At 36.2% G+C, this 24424-nt stretch overlaps 2 protein-coding genes across 2 annotated transcripts; both read right to left on the bottom strand.

The window, feature by feature from the left end:
• Window positions 1-13188: 13188 nt before the first annotated feature.
• Window positions 13189-16221, bottom strand: LOC145687242 (uncharacterized). The gene has a single exon (XM_081760715.1). The coding sequence runs from the start codon at window positions 16219-16221 to the stop codon at window positions 13189-13191; it is 3033 nt and encodes a 1010-aa protein (XP_081616841.1).
• Window positions 16222-16227: 6 nt separating this feature from the next.
• Window positions 16228-18285, bottom strand: LOC145687241 (uncharacterized). Its single transcript, XM_081760714.1, has one exon. It carries the CDS (start codon window positions 18283-18285, stop codon window positions 16228-16230), a length of 2058 nt encoding a protein of 685 aa, XP_081616840.1.
• Window positions 18286-24424: the final 6139 nt, after the last annotated feature.

Here is a 24424-nt window from a genome sequence, read left to right as displayed (position 1 = left end):
TAGTTTCGTGTAATTTCTTAAACCGCTTGGGATAGGTCATATAGTTTCTAAGACAAGGCGTTTCGAAACATAATTCTTCGAATTTTGAGCGGTTCATATCTCTGAAAAGAGACTTTTTTTTTTGTCCCATGTTTATTAGAAGTTTTTTTTTCTCTCTCTCTTTCATTTCATTTAAGGAATCACCTCCCAAAGTTTGTCGGTGGAGTTACCTACCACCCTGTGTATATACATATATATACAGTGGCGGATCCAGAATATGATCAAGGGGGGCTAAACCATTGTTTGCCGCTTTATCTATGTTTTATATACGTGAGCGTCAAGGGGAGGCTACAGCCCCCTTGAATCCGCGCCTATATATATATATATATATATATATATATATATATATATATATATATATATATATATATATATATATATATATATATATATATATATATATATATATATATCAGTTGTCGCTCTCGTATGCATAGGAGCAATACAATTTTAGTTCTTACATATGTGAGTAACTTCCGTACACAGCCACCACTGAATTCAATTTAATTTTAAAGTAGCATGTAGATGCTATTTTAAAGTTTAAATTAAATAATTGAACTCAGTGGTGGCTCTGTAGGGAAGTTACATAGGGGAAAACTAAAATTGTATTGCTATTATGCATACGATGCATACGAGAGCCGCTACTAATTCATCTTACTTCTTTTTTTTCACAATTTTTACGTAATATCGTCAATATTAAAATGAATGCATATAATACATATTTCATTGATAGCTTTTGCGATTCACTGTTTATTTGTTTGCTTTTGATAAATGCTTGTTTTTTTTCTTTCTTTTTGCCTTATATGTTCGGAACGAAAATGAAAGTCCGAAAAAAAAATCATGGCAAATGTTAATTAGATTACTTCGTGTTCCTGTGACTTCATAGTTACACCGATAACAATATTGGGCAACCGCAGATCAATATCATCCAGTCAAGCACTCCCCTGACACTTTCTCATTTAACCCCTCCCATCAATGTTGAGATACTACCTCGCATTCAAAACTGTTGGATTTCAGCAAAGTGTGAATCAAAGGGAGAGGGAATAACCGAATCGCGTAGCAGCAAAAGTGATGATTACGGGAAACCAACGTGCATGGTGACACCCATGTAACGTCACATACAAATGATTCAGTTCTTTTTATTTTTCTTTTTTTTTCCTGCAGAAGGGAGGGAATGATGGCATAGTTTCTTTCATTCATGGAAATTTATTCGGGGTTATCTAGTGGAATCATATTTGGTCAGTCTCGGTCACACCTATATTTTCAAGCTAACTCACTAATTTGCAAGAGTCTGAGATATTGTGGGTAGTTTTTGCTTTGAAATGTACTATGCACTGTAGAAAACTGAGATGAACTATTTTAATAATTCTAATTGATATATTTATAATAGTACATTTTACAGTACAGTAGTTAAATTGTACAAGTAATGTTTCCTAAATATAGCGAACAGAGCCCCAAACACTATAGACGCTACACTATTTTTTTTTTTTTTTTTTACAATTTTATATGTTATCTTCTTCCATTCTTTCTGAGCGTACAAGGGGGGTCTTGCACCTACAGAAGGCTGAACTTAAACTTCAAGGTAATCGGAACTACTACCAATCAATTTACGGACCCCGAAAGCTATCGATTCAGCAATAATACCGGTTATTTTAAATTATTTTTACATGTTAGAGTATCCTCCCCTCCAAGAAGCTAACAAGGGCTGAACTTGAGGTTAAATTACACCTGGAGTATCACCCTTTATATAAGTGACCCTCAAAACTCGATTTTTTTTCATTTTTATGTCTGCCGTTGTCATTCATCTTACGAAGTCTAAGGGGGTCTTTCCACTATTGGGACTGAACGTAAACGTTATTAGAACTGCCACCAATATACTTAGCAAAACTCACAAATATTGATTCGACACTAATGTCGACCCTTTTTGACCATTTTTATCTGTCACTTATGTTACTACCCCTAGATACGCTAGGGGTTCTTACTCTTACTGATAGTGATGAGCAAATGCAAGACCAAGGCTAAGACCTGGGTATTATTGGTCTTGGTCTTGGCCTAGGTCTTGTTCTTGCACACCCAGTCTTGGTCTTACTTCCAAGAGTCTTGCAAGTTTTGTTTTTAAGAAATCTTATGCTTTCCACAGGTAAATTTTACTCTGAATATAAAGGATAAACAATTCTACAATGCGCCAATAGTGACGAAAATGCAATGTATGTTTCTAAATATAATACCTATAGTTTACTTTCGTGTAAGTATGATGATAGTATACAACATAGGCGATGGCCTTCAATTTTTTAATGGGTACTACTTACGAGATAAATCACAACGTTTCGTATTTTTTTTTTCTTTTTACATTTTTAACAGATCTAATACTCCACTAGTTCCCAAACTGGAGAGGCTACCCCTGAGACGCATGAAAGAAACTCAAGACGGCACAAAATTTATTTTTACACTCTAAAGCGTCATATATATATATATATATATATATATATAGAGAGAGAGAGAGAGAGAGAGAGAGGGTGTTTCACATAAAATGTCCAGTGCTTATAAATCCGAAACGGCTGAGAATAAAAAGACGAAACAAAAACTGAGATAGGAAAATGCCATAGGGCGAATCACATGGTGTTGTTTTGGTGACTCCCAGGGCCCTCCTTCAAGGGGGGACCAGGGGCCAAATTCAAATTTTCAAATAGGAACATGTATTGATTCATACCTCATTCAATAGTACTTGAAAAACGAAACAACTTTTGTAGGAAACAATTTTCGATTTGGGCCACCGTTTTTAAATGGCCGCAAAAAGTGGGTCCTATATCAGATAAAACGTCCAGTGCTTATAAATCCGAAATGGCTGAGAATAAAAAGATAAAACAAAAACTGAGATAGGAAAATGTCATAGGGAGCATCACATGGTGTTGTTGTGGTGACCGACAGGGCCCTCCTTCAAGGGGGCCCAGGGGCCAACTTCAAATTTTCAAATGGAAACATGTATTGAATCATACCTCATTCAATAGTCCTTGAAATACGAAACAACTTTTGTAGGAAACCATTTTCGTTTTGGGGCACCGTTTTCAAAATGGCCGCAAAAAGTCCTGTATCAGTTTGAAGTTGGCACCTAGGCCCCCTTCACTGAGTTTCCTGAGGGTCACCACAACAACACCACTTGATATGCTTTATCATCTTTTCTTCTCAGTTTTTGTTTCACCTCTCTATTATCAGCCGTTTCTGATTTAGGCCTATAAGCACTGGACGTTTTATCTGATACAGAACCCACTTTTTGCAGCCATTTTGAAAACGGTGGCCCAAATCGAAAATGGTTTCCTACAAAAGTTGTTTCGTTTTTCAAGTACTATTGAATGAGCTATGATTCAATACGTGTTCACATTTGAAAATTTGAAGTTGGCCCCTGGGCCCCCTTGAAGGAGGGCCCTGGGGGTCTCCACAACAACACCGTGTGATGTGTCCTATGACATTTTCCTATCTCAGTTTTTGTTTTATCTTTTTATTCTCAGCCATTTCGGATTTATAAGCACTGGACGTTTTATCTGATATAGGACCCACTTTTTGCGGCCATTTAAAAACGGTGGCCCAAATCGAAAATTGTTTCTTACAAAAGTTGTTTCGTTTTTTAAGTACTATTGAATGAGGTATGATTCAATGCGTGTTCCTATTTGAAAATTAGTAGTTGGCCCCTGGGCCCCCTTGGAGGAGGGCCCTGGGAGTCACCACAACAACACCATGTGATGCGCCCTATGACATTTTCCTATCTCAGTTTTTGTTTCATCTTTTTTATTCTCAGCCGTTTCGGATTTATAAGCACTGGACGTTTTATCTGAAACACCCTGTATATATATATATATATATATATATATATGTGTGTGTGTGTGTGTGTGTTTGTGTGTGTGTGTGTTCTCAACCATAATTAGCTAATCTTTGTATTGAACAAACTTCCAGTTAAATATTGAGATTTTGTTTCACTGATTCCAATATGTACTACTCTATGGGGCAGAAACATAGATTACGCAAAAGCGATGAAAAGAATTCCAGGCTTTCGAAACGAAAGCATGCAGAAAAAGAAGAGAGTTAGTTGGGTTGAATGGAAAACGAATGAAAAGGTGTTAGAAATAGTAGCTGTAGCGGATAAAAGAAGAATTTTAAATGTAATAATTTTAGATGCAGAGGAGGAAGAGGAACTGGTGAGAACATTGGCTAAGAAGGAACTGTATTATGAGGGAAGTGCTAGAGAGTATGGTAGAAGGAAAGAGAGGTAGGGGACAAAGGAGTCTGTAGTTGAAGGAAGGTATTAAAACATAACTTTGCTGGATCAACACGAAGAGACTAGCTGAGGATCAGAGTACATCGAACTTTCTCAGTTGCAGCAAGTGACCTGCCATTAATTGCATAATAGCTATAATGGTGATGATGATGATGATATGTTTAGCAATGTTGGCCAAAAGAGAGAGAGAGAAAATTAAAATAATAACGATTATAATGAAAACTTTTAATATTTTAGAATTATCTGAGTGAAAATTGAGAACGACTCAACTGTCTATGTCCTTTTGTGTAAACCCAATTTCTATAAATACTTTTAATCTATATTAGGAATACAAAATAACGGCATCGAAATCCAAGTTACTTGAAATAACTATAGAAAACCACTCTCATTTATGAATATGGGTTATTTACTTTTGTATAATATTATATCGTTCAAATCTCGATGTGCCGTATACCTAAGGAGGCTAAAAGAGGAGGATAAACAATTATTCAACATATAAGCATCCGGCCATGGAATCCAACTTGCGGTTACGTGCATTAAGTTTTTTGTCAATGTCATGAAAATGTTACTTCCATAGTAATTTTGTGCATAATTAAAAATATCCTACGGAAGCTTTTGCCTCCGAGACAAGGTCATATCTATGTAGTCGGCACCTACAGTGTATGCAATTAACGATGCTCAATACTACATTTCTCTTTAGTTTTGGAAGAACACAACTAATATGTTTTTAAATGAAATGAAATATCTAGTTTAACGTCCTACAATTATGCACCGAAGCTAAGGGAGACGGTAGTGATGAAAAATGAATAAAATGGTGGAATGAAGAAAGTAGGACAAAACATGAAAACCCCGAGAAAATCTACGCACACGGTGTGTTCCCACCAAAAAAGCTTACATGGCGCAAGTTGGGATCGAACCAGGGACCCCATGCACCGCAGGTGAACGTTGTACTGTACCACCGATTCGGTACTTGTGCAAGACTCTTGCGAAAGAGTCTTGGTGTTGATCTTCGTCTTGCAGGTATGGTCTTGGTCTTGGTCTTGCATGCAAAACTCTTGCACAAACTGCCAGAGCAAGGCTATTGCTCTTATCACTACTTGGTGGGACTGAACTTGGAGTTTAGAGAGATGAAAACTGTCACCAATCAGCAAATGGACCTTGAAAACTTAATGTTCAACGCTAATGTTGGTCATTTTCGATTATTTCTATTCGTCTCCCCTCCCATGCCTCATAGTTGTGCTAGGAGCCTTACCCCAACAGTGCTCTTTCCCAGACAATAAGCAATAGGTGTACTAAGTTTGGTTAGAGTTGCTCCGGAAGTTCTGCAGTTATATTGGGACACACAAACAAACACACACACACACACACACACACACACATATATATATATATATATATATATATATATATATATATATATATATATATATATATATAGAGAGAGAGAGAGAGAGAGAGAGAGACCAAACTTTTACCACTTCCATATAAAAAGGGATTTCAGAGTATTGAACTAAAAAGCCATGGGAGGAATTTCTGCATTCCTTACTATTGTGAGTTAGCTGTGGATACAGTTTTGAAAATTGTGAACTTAATGTCTGGAACCACGATCCTATTTTGGATATTCTCTGTTTATACCCGCGTGTTCTTTTTACGCCTCTGGTTATAGTTGCAGAATGTAAATTCCATGGTGTGATGAGGATATTGACAAGTAACTTCCGTATGAGAAATAAAGGCAGACATATACACTACACATAGCTATTTATTGCTATTACATGATTTATTACTTAATTTATATTTTACATTCACATATAATTTACCAACGTTCTGTCAACATCTACCACATTTCAGATGTTATGTTCTAAACATAAAACAATTACTTATGCCCTGAGATGATTGCATATATATATATATATATATATATATATATATATATATATATATATATATATAACTGGTTTATTTTAATGTAATTATTGTATATACTAATGCATATATAATACTTAGGAATATATCATTACATACCAAGAAGTTTGTCCCAAACGGGACTCGAACTCACGACCTTACCATTAACAGTCCCGTGCCTTGCCATTGAGCTAACATGATAAGCCCTGCCGAGCTACTGAAGTAATATAACTGAATTGCCACGACAATGACGCTCATATCCATTACAAATATTGTTTTTCTTTCATTTGTCTTCTCCATTCTACTACGGATGAAAGAATTATGATCAGTGGCTTTCCTTTCATTGGAGTTCTTTTAAGTATGGAAACGTATATGACAAAAAATCATCATCCGCTCACATGCATACAAAGTTCCGAAATACTATATAATTACGCATTTTAATGAATGATACTTGTTTCTACACTTAATAATATTTCAACATATATTATTACACTTCAAAGAAGAAAAAAAAACATCTGTACACCTTTTTCCAGACTCCGAAGGGTGGATTTTGGGCACTCAAACCTGCCTTATTTGGTTTACAGTTTTCGATGATACCCGAAATTGAACTGAAAAAATTTTCAGCTCAAAACAGCCATAATCTATGATGTAATCTTTTATGGAAAAGGGTGTACATTCGTTTCAGCTAGTTTTTGGTAGAGCATGGTTCGGCAAAACAGGAATTTTTGTTTCGGGGAACATGGCCGACTACACAAGTATCCGATAATTTTGTAGGTCAAGATACTGGACGAAACTCATTCCCAATACAATTTTCTTTGATACATTATCTATTTATCTAATTTTCAACATTTTTTATATTGCACCAAATTACGTAGGCTCAGATTATCCGTTTTTCATCTTTTCCTAGACTTCATGTTTTACATAGACTCAAATTCATACTCTGTATTCATTTATCAGTCTTTTCTTCATCTCTGTGTCTGTGCTTCCGGTTAGAAACTTTTGTTGTTTCTTCGAATGCATTATTTTACTGTGAATATATAAAGCATTTATTATATTCAGTATCTTGAAATATGATGATTGAGCTTGATTTAAATTAGGTCGAATAATCAGGTCGAATAATCTATGATAAGCTGTTTCTGTGTCAATGAACTTCAGATGTCTTAAGTCACGGAACTATTTGCTTAATTATTAATGTTTGCGCAATGTCGAATAAACCAATCTTAAAAAAAAAAGCCACGAAATGACATTCAAAATCATTATTTTATAATATGGACATAGATGCAGTCATTCCTAACTGGTCAGAAAGCTTTAAACTTGGCAAAAAAAAAATAATAATAATAACAATAAATTACGGACTTTCATAGTTGCAAAAATCTCTAGATTCTTTATGAAGTGTTCAATTACTGCATATGATTTGTTTGTTGGTATGAGTTTGTGTAGAAGACAAAAGGCAAAATAGTTAAGCAAAACTACAATGAAAAAGACAAAGACCAAAAATTGCTATAAACCAGAGCCATTTCAGCGAAAGTTTCTTCTTACGAGATGGAACAGAGAATGTAGGAACAATTAAGCATGAAGGGAACATCCACCTACTTTTGAGAAAGTTATTCCTTGAAGTAGAGCAACAACAAAGGTCTAGCAGCAATATATGTTGTGTTTTCATGTCTAGATACGAGAAGATGGATGGGTCATGAGAACAAACTTCTCTGTTGCAGGAACCAGCATTGTACTCTTGTGCGCTGTTCTGTATTACCTTGGTCAGTTGCAAGGAGCTATTCATTTCCTCAGAGTCCAAAAGTTACTTCGCTCGTGTTGCGAAAGACAAATGGAATTCTCGAAGACAAGGAATATTTAGACAAGGAAATTTATTAATTGCTCTCGGATTATAATATAATTTAAATTAAATATTTTAACCATGCAATTAATACAACCTAATATAAATTCTTATTGATTAAGGGGAAAAATGGGAGGTTTGTATTGGAGCAGGAGCAATACAAAGAAAGAAAGAAAAGAAAAGAAAAGAAAAACATATGCATATATACAGAAACAACAAACTGGTAATATACGTATATATATCCTGTCGTTTTGTAAAATATAATGCAGTTTATTAATACATGTTATGTTATTACTTAGGATAAAATTGAGAAGTCTAGAGCAGAGAAAACATAATTTATATATGTGTGTTATAAATATCAATAAATAATATATTGTATGTATAATTTGTCTTGTCTTTTAAAGTCTCTGAATTATCTGATAATTAAGAAATTCTTCAATAAAACTCTTAGCAATTATCCAAAACACCTAATTAGGACTAATCAAAACACTTAAAATATTAATCAACTTATTTGTTCCTCATGTAAATTTATCTTTACCATATCCTTACAATATCATCTTCTACATCAAATTTCTTTATGATCATTTTGAAACAGCCTTATTTGCTCTACATCTCACTATTTTACAAACTACACTTTTATATAATTTCCATTCTTAGAAACATTATAATCCACAACACAGATTACGACTTTTAAAAAGTCATATTTGCAAATGTATGTGAAAGTAACATAAAAAAAGCGTCTACATTTAAGCATTACTCCAACGGCATATAAACTCTTTCTAAAAGTAACGCGAAGTCAGATAGTGCCACACTCTGAAATAGATTCGTAAATTTAGATTGTTTATTTGCCTTGAAAAGTTCATAGTCTATTAGACTTTTTTGTGTGCGTATGCTCATTAATATATATATATATATATATATATATATATATATATATTTAGATACCTTTTCGGTATCTAACTTGACAGATGCAATCATGAAACTTATATACCTAACTTATCTTTAGCCAGATCGTTGTTCAATAGTTTGCGATACCACCTATGGCGCTGGAGACCTGGTCCTATTTCCTGTAGAAATACAAGCTGTTTGGATTCCAATGTTCATTCCTTACAGCCTTGGTCCTGAAACAGAACTGAAAGCAGGAACCAATGCATCAATTTACTTAAGCTAAACTTGCATTTAGAACATTTATGAGATAGAATCTCAATAAAACATTAAATGTATATACAGGAAAATATGATCTCTATGTAGATGAAAACATTATCATACTTACACTAATGAAATTAGAAAAAAAAATAGTTACATTAAAATTCCTATTTTCATTTAAACTAAACTGTAAAAATAACAAAAATAATAAATTTCATCCAATCGATTATTTATGCTCACAAATTTATATTTCTAATTTTAAAATATAATTTTGCTTTGTCCATAAATAGTACCTAAATTGTTATCTGACTGTGAATATAAACTATCTAAGAAATTAGTCCTTGTTTAATATACCATTGCGGCTTTCATTCAAGAACAGTAACAATGTGAGGTTGTGAATTAGAGACTTTTTTAAAGACAATCACAGGACTTCACCTACTTTGTCATAAAATAAATGGTAGCATTATAATTATTATTTGTATTTACTTTTACCATACGGAACAAATGAGATCATTTTGTCGAATTGCTCTTAGATTGTCTCCTCATGTTTCATATTATGGCATATTTCCATAATATTTATTACTTCACGTTCAAGTAATTGGTTTACTTGAACATTCGCAATTTTACTTTGAAATTCTGAAATGGCTAAATTGGAAAATTGAAAATTTAAGATAAATTGTTTTACGGTATTCCTTTGTTATACAAAGAAAAATAATAAGGTGCTTCAACAAATAAAACCCTGCTTCAAAAATATGAGAATGAGTACAAGTACCCGAATTTATACATATCAACGTATTTTTGTAATAATGATGCGCCTAATTGTATTCTAGACAATATGTCGCACAGTGAGGCAAAGACTGAAAATATAGATTTATTTTCCCTCCGGGTAATTAGCTGTCAATACATGTTCATTATCACCTTGAAGTATCAGAGCTCGAGCTCCAGAGTGATATGTTGATTGCAAGAGTGTGGGGAGTCGTTGCAGTATGAAACTGCAGTATAATATGCAGTTATATATTTTTTTCAGTTGAGTATGGGTTGGAATGATTTGTCTAGTAAACTTATACGGTGTACTATCAAAAATGAGAAAAAAGTTCTTTATACCTTAAAAAAGTGAGAACTGAAAAAAAATACTGAGTTTATAACACAAGATTTATGATCATTCTACCGTTTTTTTTTTTTTTGTGTGTGTGTGTGTCTCATTGTGTCTCCATCATTCCAGTGTTAAATATCTCTATAGGTGTGCGTGAAGAGCCCCTACCGTGACTAGATGCACAAAATTACCCACTGTAGACCAAGAGTTCCAAAGTATTCTGCAAACATGATCTAACGCATTAGCTATAAGCTAAATAGCATCCGAAATATTCTACAATTTCAACCAACGATGATGTTATCCATAATCTTCTTTGTACCCTTTAATTTTATCCTTGAGGTCTCAATGGCCGTCATCAACCGCAAGCAACCAGGAAAATGACGCTGAACTTCTGCTTACTCTTTTTAAGGATACAGATAGAATGGGTTAATTGAAGATGACACTGATGACGCTCAAGATTCGGTAGATGTTGCCAAAGAAATGAGTCACTTGATCCTATGAAAATTGATTAATGCTATGCATTTTAGTAGATATCTTCATATTTTTTATGATAGTAATAGTTGTGATAAGGTTACTTTCATTTAATAATATTTCGTGACCTTTTCTTTTTCAAAAATAATATTTTTATCGATGCGAAATGGCAATTTTAAAATAGCACCAGGAAGTAGTTACGTGTTCCTCATTACCCATATGAATATGTGATTTAATTCTTGTAAGAATATTTGCTAAAGATATGCGAGTAGATATTTTTTTTTTAAAGAGAAGGTAAATAGGTTTCTTCTCTTTTAGCATAATGATGCCATTTAATATTTATTTTCTTAAATGACATTTTTTCTTTAAAGTTTCACTAAACAAACATTTATTTATTTTAAAAAAAATATATATATAATCGCAACATCAAAAATGTTAGTTTTGAAATACAAGTCGATTTTCATAATGTTTTCTCATCATTGTTTTATTATTATTATTATTATTATTATTATTATTATTATTATTATTATTATTATTATTATTATTATTTACTTTTAAAGTTATAAAATTGGCTTGGTCAACTAAATTGGGTAAGATTAGTGAGTGTGCCCATTTTTAAGTTTCCAGATCATTTTTTTTTTTTTTACAAGTTATTAAATTTTGAGCATTTATTTGCGTTTTTGCACCACTGTGCCTCGTTCTCTGGATTATTACTGCTGGTCACAGGATATATACTAATTATTATCAACCTAGTGGAATATATGTCTGCAAATTTACGGGATAGTGAATTATCATTATACAGACATTCAAACATTGTAACACAGGTATCCTCCGATATGTAATGCTATTCCTGTAATAGCATTATTGCTAGTCACTGGTTACTCTAGCAATGAATCTGGTGGATTATAAATCTTGAAATTGCTGTATGGTGAATCACCGAAACACAAAATATTTCAACATCGTATCGGATAATTCTTTTATTCGCTAATGCAAGTATTGTTATTACTTAAACGAAGTGGTGACATTACTAACTACAAACTTGTCTCAACATTTGGATCTCATATGCTAGGTTTTGCGCATGTAATTAAGTATTTACGGTGTAACCTGCCTTTTAACATGAACAATTTTTCTACATGAAAACTAATTTCAGTATTTTATTATTGTAAACAGAAAATATACTTATGTCATTATTACGTAATCGGACAAACAATTAGAAGTAACAAATATTTTAATGAGGCAAAACTGGTAGGTTTTCTTCATATAGTTGTTGGATTTATAATTAATTGTTTGTCTGAATTAACTAAGAAGTCTCTGAATATTAATCTTCGCCCACAGCTATACGAAATCCTGTTCATAATGAACAGCCGATCTGTGACTGGAATTGCTAATACTAGTCACAATTGTATTTTCTACTTTTTTAATGTTTGATGATGAGCTTTTTTTTTAAAAAAAAAAAACGTAAATTCGTTTTAAAGTGCTCAAAGTAAAACAAATAACATTCGTAATGTTTTAAAGCGTAAAATATTTTACTTTTAAAAAGCTATAAATTATCACTTGCATTTTGCTTGACAAAATGTTCCTCATTAAATCTATACATGCCACAACTCGTTTTGCTTTCACTAACATTTAAATAAAGAACAAACTATTTTTTTTAATCCTTATAATCCTGTTTCTACAATTAACTGATTTTCCAGAGAATGAATGAGATAGAATTATGTTATAATTTCTCCACCTCTATCATGTATGTATACGTCGACCAAACAATAGTTTATTGTTTTGCGCATTTAATTAAACAGATAATGAGTTACTGAAAACAATAACAATTTATTTTGAATCTGGAATTTTGGACTGTATAAATTCGTATAGTTGATGGAATCAATAAGTATTAGAATAAGCAAATACTACACACAAACACTGAAGATCCCGCACACGAGGCTTTTGCAGGAAAGCACAACACAACACTGACAAAAAGATGCGGGAGGCGGCCCAACGGCATTTTGAAAAGAAAGACAAGAGACCGCCAGAGCAAGATACTACAAACAGAAACCATATTGACCTGCAGAGACATCTCCACAGCAAAACTGACACTACACAAAACATATAATTTGTTCCAAGTTCTGGAAATGCTCACAATAGGCTCAAACACTGAAAAAACATAAGCCTTCCTCTTCTTCCCAACTTTATGAAACAAACAGAGGGCAGAATGGCCCGAACATAGCCCCCACCTTGAAACGCTCTAGTTTCAAATAACACACGCACACAATGAATGATCGAGATTCACACAAGAAATACACTAAAAGCGAGAAAAAATAATAACAATGCATAATAATAATAATAATAAAAAAAAACACACACACACACAAAACAAATATTCATATGCAATGATAAGACATGCTTGATGAGCGAGGTTGTAGCGTTTTGCATGACTTCACTTTACTTTGAAGGGTTGAAAGGCAATGGAACCAGCTTCGCAATGGGGCGCTTCAACTCCCCGAAGGCAGTCTTTACAGTAACTGCTCGCACTAAGCCATCATTTCCTGGAAATATGCACTGAACACGCCCTAATCTCCATTGCTGGGGAGGCAGATGGGATTCCTTCAAAATAACCATGTCACCAATCTTGATATTGTCACGGTTTTTCCGCCACTTCGTTCTTGACTGGAGACTGCACAAATATTCTTGGGACCAACGGCGCCAAAAATGCTGCGACAACTGCTGCACCAATTGCCACCTTTTCAGATGAGAGAGCTGGGATGAAGTGAAATCCTTATCCGGGATAGAAAGTAATGATTCTCCCACAAGGAAATGAGCTGGTGTAAGAGCGGCCAGATCGTTGGGGTCATCCGAGAGAGGAGTGAGGGGGCGGGAGTTCAGAATTGCTTCAATTTGAACTAGCGTGGTATACATTTCCTCAAAGCTCAACGCCACCTCTCCCACGATGCGCTTGAAATGATGCTTTACTCTACGTATATTTGCTTCCCAAATCCCACCAAAATGAGGTGCGGACGGGGGGTTAAAATGCCAAGATATTCCTTGTTTGCTGAGGTAGGCAGCAGTTTCTTCATTTTTGGCCGTGTGAACACTCACTCTTAACAATTCCTTTAGCTCTTTGCTAGCTCCTACAAAGTTCCGCCCACAATCACTGTAGATGTCACTAGGTACGCCCCGACGAGCCACAAAACGCCTTAGGGCAGCAAGAAAGGAAGTAGTGCTTGCATCCGCTACTAATTCTAGGTGTATAGCCTTAGTGGAAAAACACACAAAAAGACATATGTATGCCTTAAACCTCAAACGGCTGCGCCCCCGGCTGGCTTTGAGTAGCACCGGCCCTGCATAATCCACACCTGTGTGGGAAAAGCATCGGCTTGGGTTTACACGAGAGGGGGGCAGGGAACCCATTAGTTGCGTCTCTGTTCTTCCTTCAAACCGACAACATTTTACACACTTCCGGATTATCTTCCTCACTAGATTTCTCGCACCCACAATCCAGAAATGTTGCCGTAGCGTAGATAACACTAATTGAGGGCCACCGTGGAAAGTGTTTACATGCTCGTGATTGATCAGAAGTTCAGTTAATTTATGCTTATTGGGCAACAGCACGGGATGCTTTCTATCCACAGAAATGTCGGCGTTTTGTAATCTCCCCCCCACACGCAAGATGCCATTTTCGTCAATGAAGGGAGACAAGCATAAAATATTACTCTTATTGGGAATGGGCTCTTCATCCACTAAGCACTTGATTTCAGTGTGGAATTCTCTTTTCTGCACCTCCTTTACCAAGCACAACAGGCTCTCTTCCATTTCTTCAGATGTAAGTGCCCCCTGGCGTTTCTGCACCGGATTCCTGCAGTTGTAAACAAACCTGCGACACCAACCCACTACACGCTTCAATCTTACTAGGGAGGAGAAACGGTTCACGATGTCATTTTCAGACTGCACACACATAACGGTGATACATTTTTTCTTTTCTTCCACTTCTGTAGTAAAGTCAGCGAGAGGATATGGAGGCTCTGGCAACATTGCTTCGCGCAACCACTCTGGACCGCTCCACCACAGGGGATGTTCTAAGAGCTCGCTGGGCTTTACCCCCCTTGACGCACAATCAGCTGCATTATCTTCACTCTTGGTGTGTGACCATTGTGACGAAGGCAAAATTCCTTGTATTTTCGCTACCCGATTTGAAACGAAAGTTTTCCACTTGTCAGGTGACTGGGCTAACCAGGCCAACACAACAGTGGAGTCAGTGAAAGCCCTTGTATCCTGGACGTTTACACTGATGGCACTTGTAACTGTTTTTAACAATTTGGCCAGCAACAATGCGGCGCACAGTTCCAATCGGGGTAGGGAAACTGTTTTGATGGGAGCAACCTTGGTTTTTGCAGCGATGAGTCTCACGTCGACACGACCGTTAAGACGTTCTGCTCGTAAATAGGCGACTGCAGAATAGGCCCGCTCACTAGCATCAGAGAAGCCTATTAATTGACAGCTGACGGCATCAGAGGGCACAATGCATCGTTCGACCTTCACTTCACGGAGCACAAACAACTCATCGCAGTACTCTTGCCAGGCTGCACTTGTTTCAAAGGGGAGGGGGTCGTCCCAACCGAGGCTTTCCTTCCACAATGATTGTAACATCATCTTGGCCCTGACGGTTACTGGGGAGAGAAGGCCAAGGGGATCGAAAATCTTGGCAATCTCTGACAACACTTTTCGTTTTGTCCACACTTCTGGGGGAGAGGGAGGCACTACGTTGAACCCAAACTCGTCGCTAACGGGTGACCACTGTACTCCGAGGGTCTTGATGTTGTTATCGGTGTCAAAGTTGAATTGTAGGTCAATTTCACGCATGTGGGGAGGAACAGCCTGGAGCACTTCCGGTTCGCTAGATAGCCACTTTCGAAGTTCGAAGCCTCCTTCTCGTAAAAGTTGAATCAGCTGTTGTTGTAGCTCAATTGCTTCGCTCACACTAGCTGCACCTCCGAGGAAGTCATCCATGAAAAAATCTCTTCTCACTGCCTTTGCTGCTAAAGGATACTTCTCCCCTTCTTCTTCAACTACCTGGAGCAAGCATCTGGTTGCCAAGAAGCTAGCAGATGCAGTACCGTACGTCACTGTTAACAAACGGTAGTCTTCGATTGGTGCACTTGGATAATCTCTCCACACAATTCTTTGGAAGTCGACGTCGTCCTTGTGCACTAACACTGCCCGGTACATTTTTGCAATATCCGCACATAAGGGAACACGATGCTCACGAAAACGAACAAGAATCGGGAAAATATCGTCCTGCAATTTTGGCCCCACCATGAGCTTCTGATTCAGAGATACACCCGAAGTTGTTCTTGCACTCCCATCGAAGACCACTCGCACCTTCGTAGTGGAGCTAGTGGGCTTCAAAACAGCATGGTGTGGTAGGTAACAACTAGTTTCAACTGGAACGTTTCTCTCGCTTGGGGGAATGAGTTCCATATGCCCTCACTGAATATATTCCCTCATGAAATCGCGATATTGTTGCTGAAGGGAGGGTTGTTTGGCTAACTTTCGTTCGGTATTTAATAGTCTCTTCACTGCAATTTCACGTGATCTGCCTAATGGGGCTGTGTTACCCCTGAAAGGTAGTCTCACCACATAACTTCCATGCTCGTCACGGTGGTGTGTAGCTACAAAATGTTCTTCACAGCTCCTTTCTTCTTTTGACAGGTGTTTTGTAAGTGGGAGCTCTTCTAACTCCCAAAACTGGCGAAGAGCTTCATCGATCTCGCAGGAAACTCGATGTGACGTCACCGTTAGCTTCCCACTTGTCGGACCTATATTGCCAGATAGCACCCAGCCAAGACTAGTTTCTAATGCGACAGGCGTCCCGGGTGGCCCCATACACTTCCCGCTCAACATAAGTGATGGAAACACGTCTGCTCCCAACAGAATGTCAATGGGGCCCACTACGTTGAAAGTGGGATCTGCTAATCTTAGGCCCTCTAAATGAGACCAGTTTGTAGCACTAGGACACTTTTGTTTGGGTAGATCAGATGTAACTTTCTGAACTACCACAGCACGAGTTTCAAAAGTTTCACTTGTTCCCCCGAATGACTGAAACTCTAAGTCCACCATTGCACTCGCTGTCGCCACTCCTGCTCCTGTAATCCCGGAAATCACAATACTGGATTTCTTTTTCCTGAGACCCAGCTTTTGTACACAGTTCTCGGTGACGAAACTAGATTCACTCGCGCAATCCAGCATCGCTCTGAAGGGGTAGTACACACCATTATTTCCTCTTACTTTCACGATGGCAGTACATAATAACACCTGTGGTACACTTGCGTCCGCTGCAACATGGGCCGTGATATTTGATTCACGCACTGGTGACTCAGCTCTCTCGTAGTGCAAGAGAGTATGATGTTTTTTAGCGCACTTGCGACACGTACTAGATGCGCATGTATCCTTTCTACACGATTTCCGAAGACAATTAAAACACAGTTTTTTCTCTTTCACTAGGGTGACACGATCAGACACTTTGAGTTTTGTGAACTCAGCACATTTGTAGAGGGGGTGGATTGCACTGCATACGTCACATAATGTTTGACCACGTTCACTGGTGGTAACATGGGAGGAAGTTTGTTTTTTGTCGCGATTCTTCACTTGCTCACTACTTCCGGCGACGCGCGTTTTCCCGCCGGCAGACACTGCGAGCGCGCGGGCTCTGTTATCGAGGAACTCTGCGAGCTGCTCAAATGATGGCTGTTCATTTGTTTTTAATGAAAGTTCCCACTGTCTACGACTTTCACTGTCCAGTTTATCCGTGATATGATAAACCAAGATAACATCCCAGTGTTCGACTGGTTGCTCGAGCACCTTGAGGGACCGCGTGCACTCCATTGTGGTATCAATTAACTTACGTAGGGCGGCTGGCGATTCTTGTTGTATTACAGGTTGCGTAACTAAGCGCTTAATTGTCGCGTTCACTATTTCCCTCTTATTGTGATAACGTGCGTTTAAAATGTCCCACGCCTCTTTGTAGTTGCTGTCCGTGGTTTGCATCGCTTGAAGGAGTTGTGCTGGTTCCCCTTTCAAGGATGTTTTGAGGTACTGCAACTTTTGAGCACCTGAGAGATTTTTGTTATTGTGTACTGAAGCCACAAATAAATCGTGAAACGATAACCACTCATGGAGGTTTCCCGAAAACACTGGCAACTGTAACTGCGGTAGTCTTACGTCATTAGCAAGCTGCCTTTCAGACGAAGACGAAGGCTGAGCTCCTTTACTTCCCTCCAATTGAAAATCCATCAATTGAACACACATCTGCACTATTCTCTTGTCCAATTCCGCTAACTCTTCCTCTTCTTTTTCGAACTCCTCGTCTCCTGCCACCGCCGAAATATCATCCAGCAGCTTTGAACACTCCTGCTGGAGTTCACTGACCTTCGCCTGATGCACCAAGATGGCTGCCGCTGCGGTAGCGTCCAACTCTGTGATGGCTTTTTCTTCGCGCGTAATTTTTGACTTTAATGTTCTTTTCTTAATTTTTAGCGGCTCCATTTCTAAAACACTGCACTATGTTCGTGAGAAAAAAACACTCAATCACTAGTCTTTATTGTTCACAGCAACAGTTCACATAAGCACTAGTAATCCGGCTCGGAGGACCATGTATACGTCGACCAAACAATAGTTTATTGTTTTGCGCATTTAATTAAACAGATAATGAGTTACTGAAAACAATAACAATTTATTTTGAATCTGGAATTTTGGACTGTATAAATTCGTATAGTTGATGGAATCAATAAGTATTAGAATAAGCAAATACTACACACAAACACTGAAGATCCCGCACACGAGGCTTTTGCAGGAAAGCACAACACAACACTGACAAAAAGATGCGGGAGGCGGCCCAACGGCATTTTGAAAAGAAAGACAAGAGACCGCCAGAGCAAGATACTACAAACAGAAACCATATTGACCTGCAGAGACATCTCCACAGCAAAACTGACACTACACAAAACATATAATTTGTTCCAAGTTCTGGAAATGCTCACAATAGGCTCAAACACTGAAAAAACATAAGCCTTCCTCTTCTTCCCAACTTTATGAAACAAACAGAGGGCAGAATGGCCCGAACAATGTAGTATGTTTGCACTAACTGAAAAAAGTTAAATGAGAGTCATAATTTTACAATCCAAAATTAAAATGCTGTGTTAACAAAACGAACACACACAAATACACACACACACACACACACACACATATATATATATATATATATATTACATTTTCAAGTTCCAAATAGGGTAGTAAAGAACCCCTTTGAACACATATACAAGTGGGAAAATAAACATTCTTTCTGTTGGATACAACCAGAAAATAGTTGTTTGAATCTATTCGTGTACATGTTTCCTTATTAGCCTATGTTTTTATGGAATGTTCCCTCTTCTTCTTTCTTGTACATATATATAAAACCTTTAATTTCGTGTATAGGTGCGCTTGTGTGTGTGTGTGTTCAGGTGATTGGCTGTCTTTTCCGTCTACTTACGTAATGAGTAGAGGCGATGCTGCTTAATGGTGACTTTGAAATTAATTTAACTTGCGATTTGGAAGCTTCATAATATTGTTTTCTTTTTTTGTTTCTTTTTTAAAGGAAAAAGAAACGAAGTGGGGTATATAACCTAATCCTGTTTGAAGCAAATGCCTTTTATTTTGGTTTATTTTATTTTGTTTTTACTTTTTCCGACAAACCAAAAAACTCCTTTTAAATGTACAATTCGTCTTGAGATGTAGCTGCGGAGTACAGTCGGTATCACTAAAAAAAAAAAAAAAAAAAAGTCTTGTGTACGTGAAGACCATGACAAGCATACAAAATAGCCGTCATTGCCACTGGAATAGTTGCCATATCGTTAAAGTGAGATCCATGCATACACGTAAAGCAGAGGCCTCACCAACGGGACAAGACGAGTGATTGACAATAAATCAGTTAAGCAGCATCAACCACATAAAATGAGAGAATAAATAACAATTCGAATTGTTCACAAAGGCTACGTATGAAAGTGCAGTCTCATTTTGTCTTTTGTTATTGTTTTTTTTTTCGGTCAAATGAATAATTGATGTGTGGTTCTCTGCTAACAAATTTACAGCTTTAGAGGTGCTATTTAATGGTAATTACATGACGTAATCAAACCATAAACATGCAGTTAAAGGTTTCGCAAAATTTGAGCTGTTGCCACTGCTGAAATGCTTCCTGTGAAAATAAAATATTTCTCGCCATTATATCTATTCTTTATAATCATATTTATCTTATTGAAAATTGCATACATTCAACAGAAAGAAAAACAAAAGCCATTCTATATGTTTATTACATATTTCAACAAGGACATTATAATCCTGTTTACTCAACCATTCATGTGTTCTCCGGAGTAACGTTATATGTCACATTTAAGTGAAACCTAGAGAAACAATGAAAATAATGCTTCCATATACATCAATGTTCCGGACAGTATTTGACATTATACTATTGCCGTATCTTGGCCAATTAAGAAACGAACTACTCAGTATAAGTCAGTTATGTTGTGAACAGAATGATATCACTGGTAGCTTAGTAAATTCCAAAATGTGCTATACAGTGTTATGCGAGGGAATGCTTCAATTATGCTATATATATTCCTATGGCATATGGATCTCGGAGGTTCAATGCCACGTTCACAAAAGCTCTCAACTGACTTCAGTCCTTAGCCAACTGGATCCAGTTTCTACTTTGTATTCCTATTTCTGCGAGATCCATCTTAATATTGCCCTCCCATCTGCACCTAGGTCTTTTTAATGGACGTTTTCCGATTGCACTTCCAGTTAAAACTTTGAAAGCGTTCCTACTTTCTTCAATTCTGGTTGCATGACCTGTCCGCCTGTGCCTCCTAGACTTGATAAACTTAACAATGTTTGGTAAATAGTATAAATTATGCAGTTAATCGTAATGAAGTTTCCGCCATTTCACATTGCCTTTCCTCTTCGGTCAGAATATTCGTCTGAGGATTTTATTCTTAAATACTTTCAGTCTATATTCTTCCCTTAAAGTAAATGGCCATGTTCCGCAACCATTCAGCACAATTGGCATGATTTTCGCTTTATACCAAGTATATTTTAAGCTTCAAATTCATCGAGAGAATTAGTGACTACAAAATATTTTGAACTGAATAATAACATGAAATCATTGCTTTTAGCCGAAATTTAATTTTTCATAGATATGTTCTTCGTCTGTTAATATTGATCCTATTATAAGATTTAAGCAAGATCCATGACAAGGTAGGCAATAAAGCGTATACCTACTTACTGGGCGATCTATGCTCAATCATTGGTGCGAACGGATTTCTTTTTTCTCATTTTATATTCGTTCGAATTCAGTTCAGGAATTTCCCTAGTCTCTGAAAAATTATTTACTGGGAAATCCTGAGATGAAGATGTAACGGAGCGTGGATCCAGCTACATCATCTCCTAAATATGCCAAAGTCTAGTCTTTCCGGCACTCACGTCCTTAGGCCCCCTATGGTCTGTTCTAAATACTGTTTACCTTAATATATAGACATTATAATAATTCACCGCTCGTATAATATGTTTCATCTTCGAACTTATCCCTCTATTGAAATTAGAAGTAAATAGGTCTACTACTTCTGGTTTTGATATTGACATCCAACAGTTTGGAAATGTACCATTTGCAACCAAAATTATTTGAATTTGTATCATTAACTTCTGAATGAGATTCAAGTGAATCCTGAGAAACCGCGGCTACATCGGAGAAACTTCTACAGAACCAAGGATGTCTGTCAATTGGTCGTCTATACTAATATAAAATATTGCGTGTAATTGTGTGTGCCATCAGATTTTCGCATAGAAGAGTGTCACTTAGAGACACCAAATTCTGTAAGCAGACACATCTTTATCACGTCTAATCGCACATGAAGCCGGTTTACGATTTTGAACTCCAGAAAAAAAAAAAAAAAGGGAAATCAGCATTATATGCAAAATATTGCAGGGTGAACAATAGTTCTTGTGAGGTAGGCAACTCAGTCTTTCTTCCGGTGTTCCAGGATGCATAATTTCCATTTAAAATAGCTTGTGTGAACCTTATTCTTCCCGTGGGGAGAACATGCATTTCAGCTAGTCCGAAAATTGATAGGGACAATGTCGAAGGTATTGCTCGTTATTGTTTATTTGACGAATTTCTTTAGTGACAAAGGATTTTCATAAGCATTATTCTTAACATGCAAAGAAGGGACACTTGTGCTAATATAAAATGAAATTATTTCTGAACAAATCACTACCGAACGAGCAACTTAACTGTATGTAGAAATATTTTCAAAAAAAAAAAAAATGTGATTCATGACTTTGACTGTAGACATAGCTCTAGTTGCTTATAAACTATACCAAACTACCAATATCTGACTTCCAAGAATCTTGAGAAACTATTGATTCTTTACTAAATTATAGTTAAGTAACTGAGATCTACAAATTCTAAAGCATCTCAAACTTTTTTTTTTGTCATACTTTACTAATTATGATATATAGTTCGTTAACTTAAATGCCAGAATAATCACGACCTTGGTAATGGCAATGTATTAATTGCGAGTATTTGAACGTTTCATTAGTAAATGTTTAGACATTTGAATGGTAGTGAATGTGCTATGGAACGTTTAATTAGCTAAATATTCCATTAGTAAAGCTTTATTCATTTTTTTTTTTTTTTTTAGAAAATGCTTTTCAAAACAATTAGGCGAACATTTCATTAGTAACTGCTTACACTGGAACGCTAATGAGCATTTTTTTTATTTTACAGTCACACAAACACAGAATTTTTACTAAAACACTTTGTAGACAAAACTTTTACAAACAGCCGTAGTTTAGTCCGAAAAAAATAATCGGATCTTAAGTTATAGATAGTTATATTGTATTTATAGTACTAAAGTTTCAAAGTAGCTTGTTGATATTGGGCTGAAGGCTTTCTTACACCACTGCACACAAGTAAGTAAGAATATTGGGTTCCAAAATATTAAATTAGAAACATAGATTGTATCATTCTAGGAGATTAATTAGTGATTTGTGATTAAATTAGAGAATATATTAGCAAATAATAATAATAATAATAATAATAATAATAATAATAATAATAATAATAATAATAATAATAATAATAATAATAAAATACAAACGTATTATTATTTAGCATTGAAAATGAGCAGAAATCCACTCTCATACTAGATTTTTCAATGCATATGGTGAGGAATAGTAAACATTTTGTAAAATCGGTTTGTTAATGCTATGATACATATTTAATGAAGCACATACATTTTTATACCTTGATTATTTTAAAGAACTGTCTATAAGAAACTGTAAACTGTGTGTACTAAATATTTCTTTCGTTACAATTACGTTGAAAATTACTATTTGTTATGCTTGGAGAAAAAGAAATAGGAATTTATATACATGACTTAAACACGCCTCTTTGCCACACCTAAACTATGCAGTCACTGTTTTGCACGGTTTATAAGTACGTAATTTATGAAGCCTCCAAAAGTAGCACAATGGGCGTATTATCATTAAATGATGCGCATTTCATTAACAAAAAAAAAAAAAAAAATGTTGAACTTATTATCAAAGTAGGAGGAAGCTTTAAAAAATATATACAAAAATAGTCTAAATATGGATGTGATATGGTTTGTAATCGTGAGAAACTTACATTATTTGGCCAGAAGTGTGTTGTCATGTTAGACTTAATCTTATTAAAAATGTATTCCTGATCTGACGGCACTAACAGCCCAAAGATAAAATTGTAATTATCCCCATTTGACAGGCTTATGGCAGAGAACGCAGATAGATGAAGCAGATAGGACGCAAAAGCTATTAGCTTGCAGGGGCCCATTCGACCTTCGGTGTTTCGATCAAGTTGCAGCGCAACAAGCTGCTTTGTCCAGCAGAAAGCTTCGACTAGCCGCCATACATAATTCATTGCTAATAAGGATATTATTAATGTCCTTATAGCATGTATGCATATATATGCGTGTTTCAATAACCATACTACTATATTGTTCGCACAAAATTGGACCAACACTAGAGAAAAAAAGAAAATTTATATCACAATGGTACTTAAAGTATGCAATATCTGGTACAACTATCGTGAACTATGAAGCCGACCAAGGTTATTAAACATGTTCATTAACCATAATGTCGTCTTTCGGAGAAAAAAAAATGAAGATCCTAGTAGCGGACCATATTAGCTGCTTCTCTTTTCTGATAAGTACTAGTAACTTACAAATATTGTTACCAATATTAATGCTCTGGTATACATAGTACCGGTATTTCTTTGCTCGTGATATATTTTTTTTTTTCTATTTGGACATCAAAATAACTAGCAGACAAAATCACTGAAAATGCTGGATTCACCACTAATTTGTTGCTTTTAAATTAGTTATTACTCTTCATTAATCTGATCAATAATCAATTCACTAACATACAGCCTTGCTCAGAAAACTGGTTCCCCATTTCTGTTTACAAGGCTGCATTGTTAAAGCCATGCGTAGGAGTTAATATTTTTGTAGCATGGTGGTTCAGTAGTGGGAAACGCTCATGTCTGATGCGAAGGTTTTTGATTCAATCCCGGGCCATGTGAGTTTGCGATGGACAACATCACATATTTGGGTTT

This window comes from Thermobia domestica, chromosome 6, assembly GCF_964235325.1.
Source record: "Thermobia domestica chromosome 6, izTheDome1.hap1.1, whole genome shotgun sequence".
Taxonomy (NCBI): domain Eukaryota; kingdom Metazoa; phylum Arthropoda; class Insecta; order Zygentoma; family Lepismatidae; genus Thermobia; species Thermobia domestica.
This window is presented reverse-complemented; position numbering and strand designations above follow the sequence as displayed.

Coding starts and splice junctions, on each gene's coding strand:
- LOC145687241 (XM_081760714.1), bottom strand. CDS start 18,285: ATGGAGCCGCTAAAAATTAAGAAAAGAACATTAAAGTCAAAAATTACG.
- LOC145687242 (XM_081760715.1), bottom strand. CDS start 16,221: ATGGAACTCATTCCCCCAAGCGAGAGAAACGTTCCAGTTGAAACTAGT.